Source organism: Zingiber officinale, chromosome 3A, assembly GCF_018446385.1.
Source record: "Zingiber officinale cultivar Zhangliang chromosome 3A, Zo_v1.1, whole genome shotgun sequence".
NCBI lineage: Eukaryota > Viridiplantae > Streptophyta > Magnoliopsida > Zingiberales > Zingiberaceae > Zingiber > Zingiber officinale.
Genome location: NC_055990.1, coordinates 44,590,103 through 44,591,216, shown reverse-complemented (window position 1 = coordinate 44,591,216; position 1,114 = coordinate 44,590,103). Strand labels below are relative to the sequence as shown.

Here is a 1,114-nt window from a genome sequence, read left to right as displayed (position 1 = left end):
GTTAAAATCGATCGACTTAGCGCATGCAGCTATACGGAGAATCAGTCGATTAATTACCTGTATGCGAAGGTAATTGCCCTCACTTTCCAGTGCCTGGAAAATGAGTGAAGCATAGATATCCACCATGTCCGAGGTCGCCTCCCTGAAAATTTGGACGAGTGGCGATTTTCCTCTGTTCCACAGCCACTCAAGCAATCCCTATCGAGCGCTCTCTCGGGCACTGTACCTCTCCGTCTGTTTATGTACTCCAGTCCCAATCGAGATCACCAGAAATTGACGGTAGTCCATCGGATTATACAACTCGAAATCCTTGTTCGACTCCAGAATTTGCTACTTGGAAAGTCTCTCTGACTCATGGACTAAAGTAAATCGATTGTAAACGCATAAACTACACAGTGGCATTACCTCGAACGCTAAACGGACAACCTTCTTGGCACGCTGAAATAGAGAGAGATTCCATCTGCAAGAGTGTATGTGCTGGAACTGGTCAACGCCGAGCTTGCGAGTGACCTAGCCGAACTGGATGTAGACGAAATCAGAGTAGGGGAGGTCGACCTTGATGTAGCTGACGCCATACCATATGAGATAGCTCCGGATCCGGACACCCTCGAGGTTGGAGATGGAGTCGTAGCCGAGGAAGCCAAACACGCGCGGGGCGTAGTAGACGACGTACTCGAAGTCGACGTAGCACTCTCCGTAGAGATCGATGACGAAGTAGCCGTTGGAAGCGACGGAGAAAGACTTGACGGTGTCAGGGAGGATGCCGGGAGGGATGTTGTACTCCTGGAGGATGTCGTAGACAGTGGAGCTGTTGGACGGCGAGGCCGACGATTTGGTAGTCACCGCCGCAGAGAGGGAGGAAGGGAAGAAGAGAGAAAGGAGGAGGAGGAGGGAGGAGGACATGGCGATCGGGAAGGAGAAACCCGACGAATTTGGGAAGGCAAGAAGGAGAGCTAAGTCTTTGACTGCGGAATATAAAAACAAGTGTTGTGGAAAAAAAAACATACTAAAATGCGAAGAAGGCTTCCTCTTCTCACCCAAAGGGAGGAGTTGGAGGAGATGGTTGGAGGAAGGGCATCGTGTCTTGATCCTGATCGGGAGAGGAAGGGGCGTC

General features: G+C 50.8%; 1 protein-coding gene across 1 annotated transcript; it reads right to left on the bottom strand.

Moving 5' to 3' along the window:
- Nucleotides 1-510: 510 nt before the first annotated feature.
- LOC122050383 lies at nucleotides 511-903 on the bottom strand. The gene has a single exon (XM_042611290.1). The coding sequence runs from the start codon at nucleotides 901-903 to the stop codon at nucleotides 511-513; it is 393 nt and encodes a 130-aa protein (XP_042467224.1).
- Between the last annotated feature and the right edge of the window lie 211 nt (nucleotides 904-1,114).

Bases quoted from the DNA above. Each gene is read 5' to 3' on its own strand.
- LOC122050383 (XM_042611290.1), bottom strand. From the start codon at position 903: ATGTCCTCCTCCCTCCTCCTCCTCCTTTCTCTCTTCTTCCCTTCCTCC.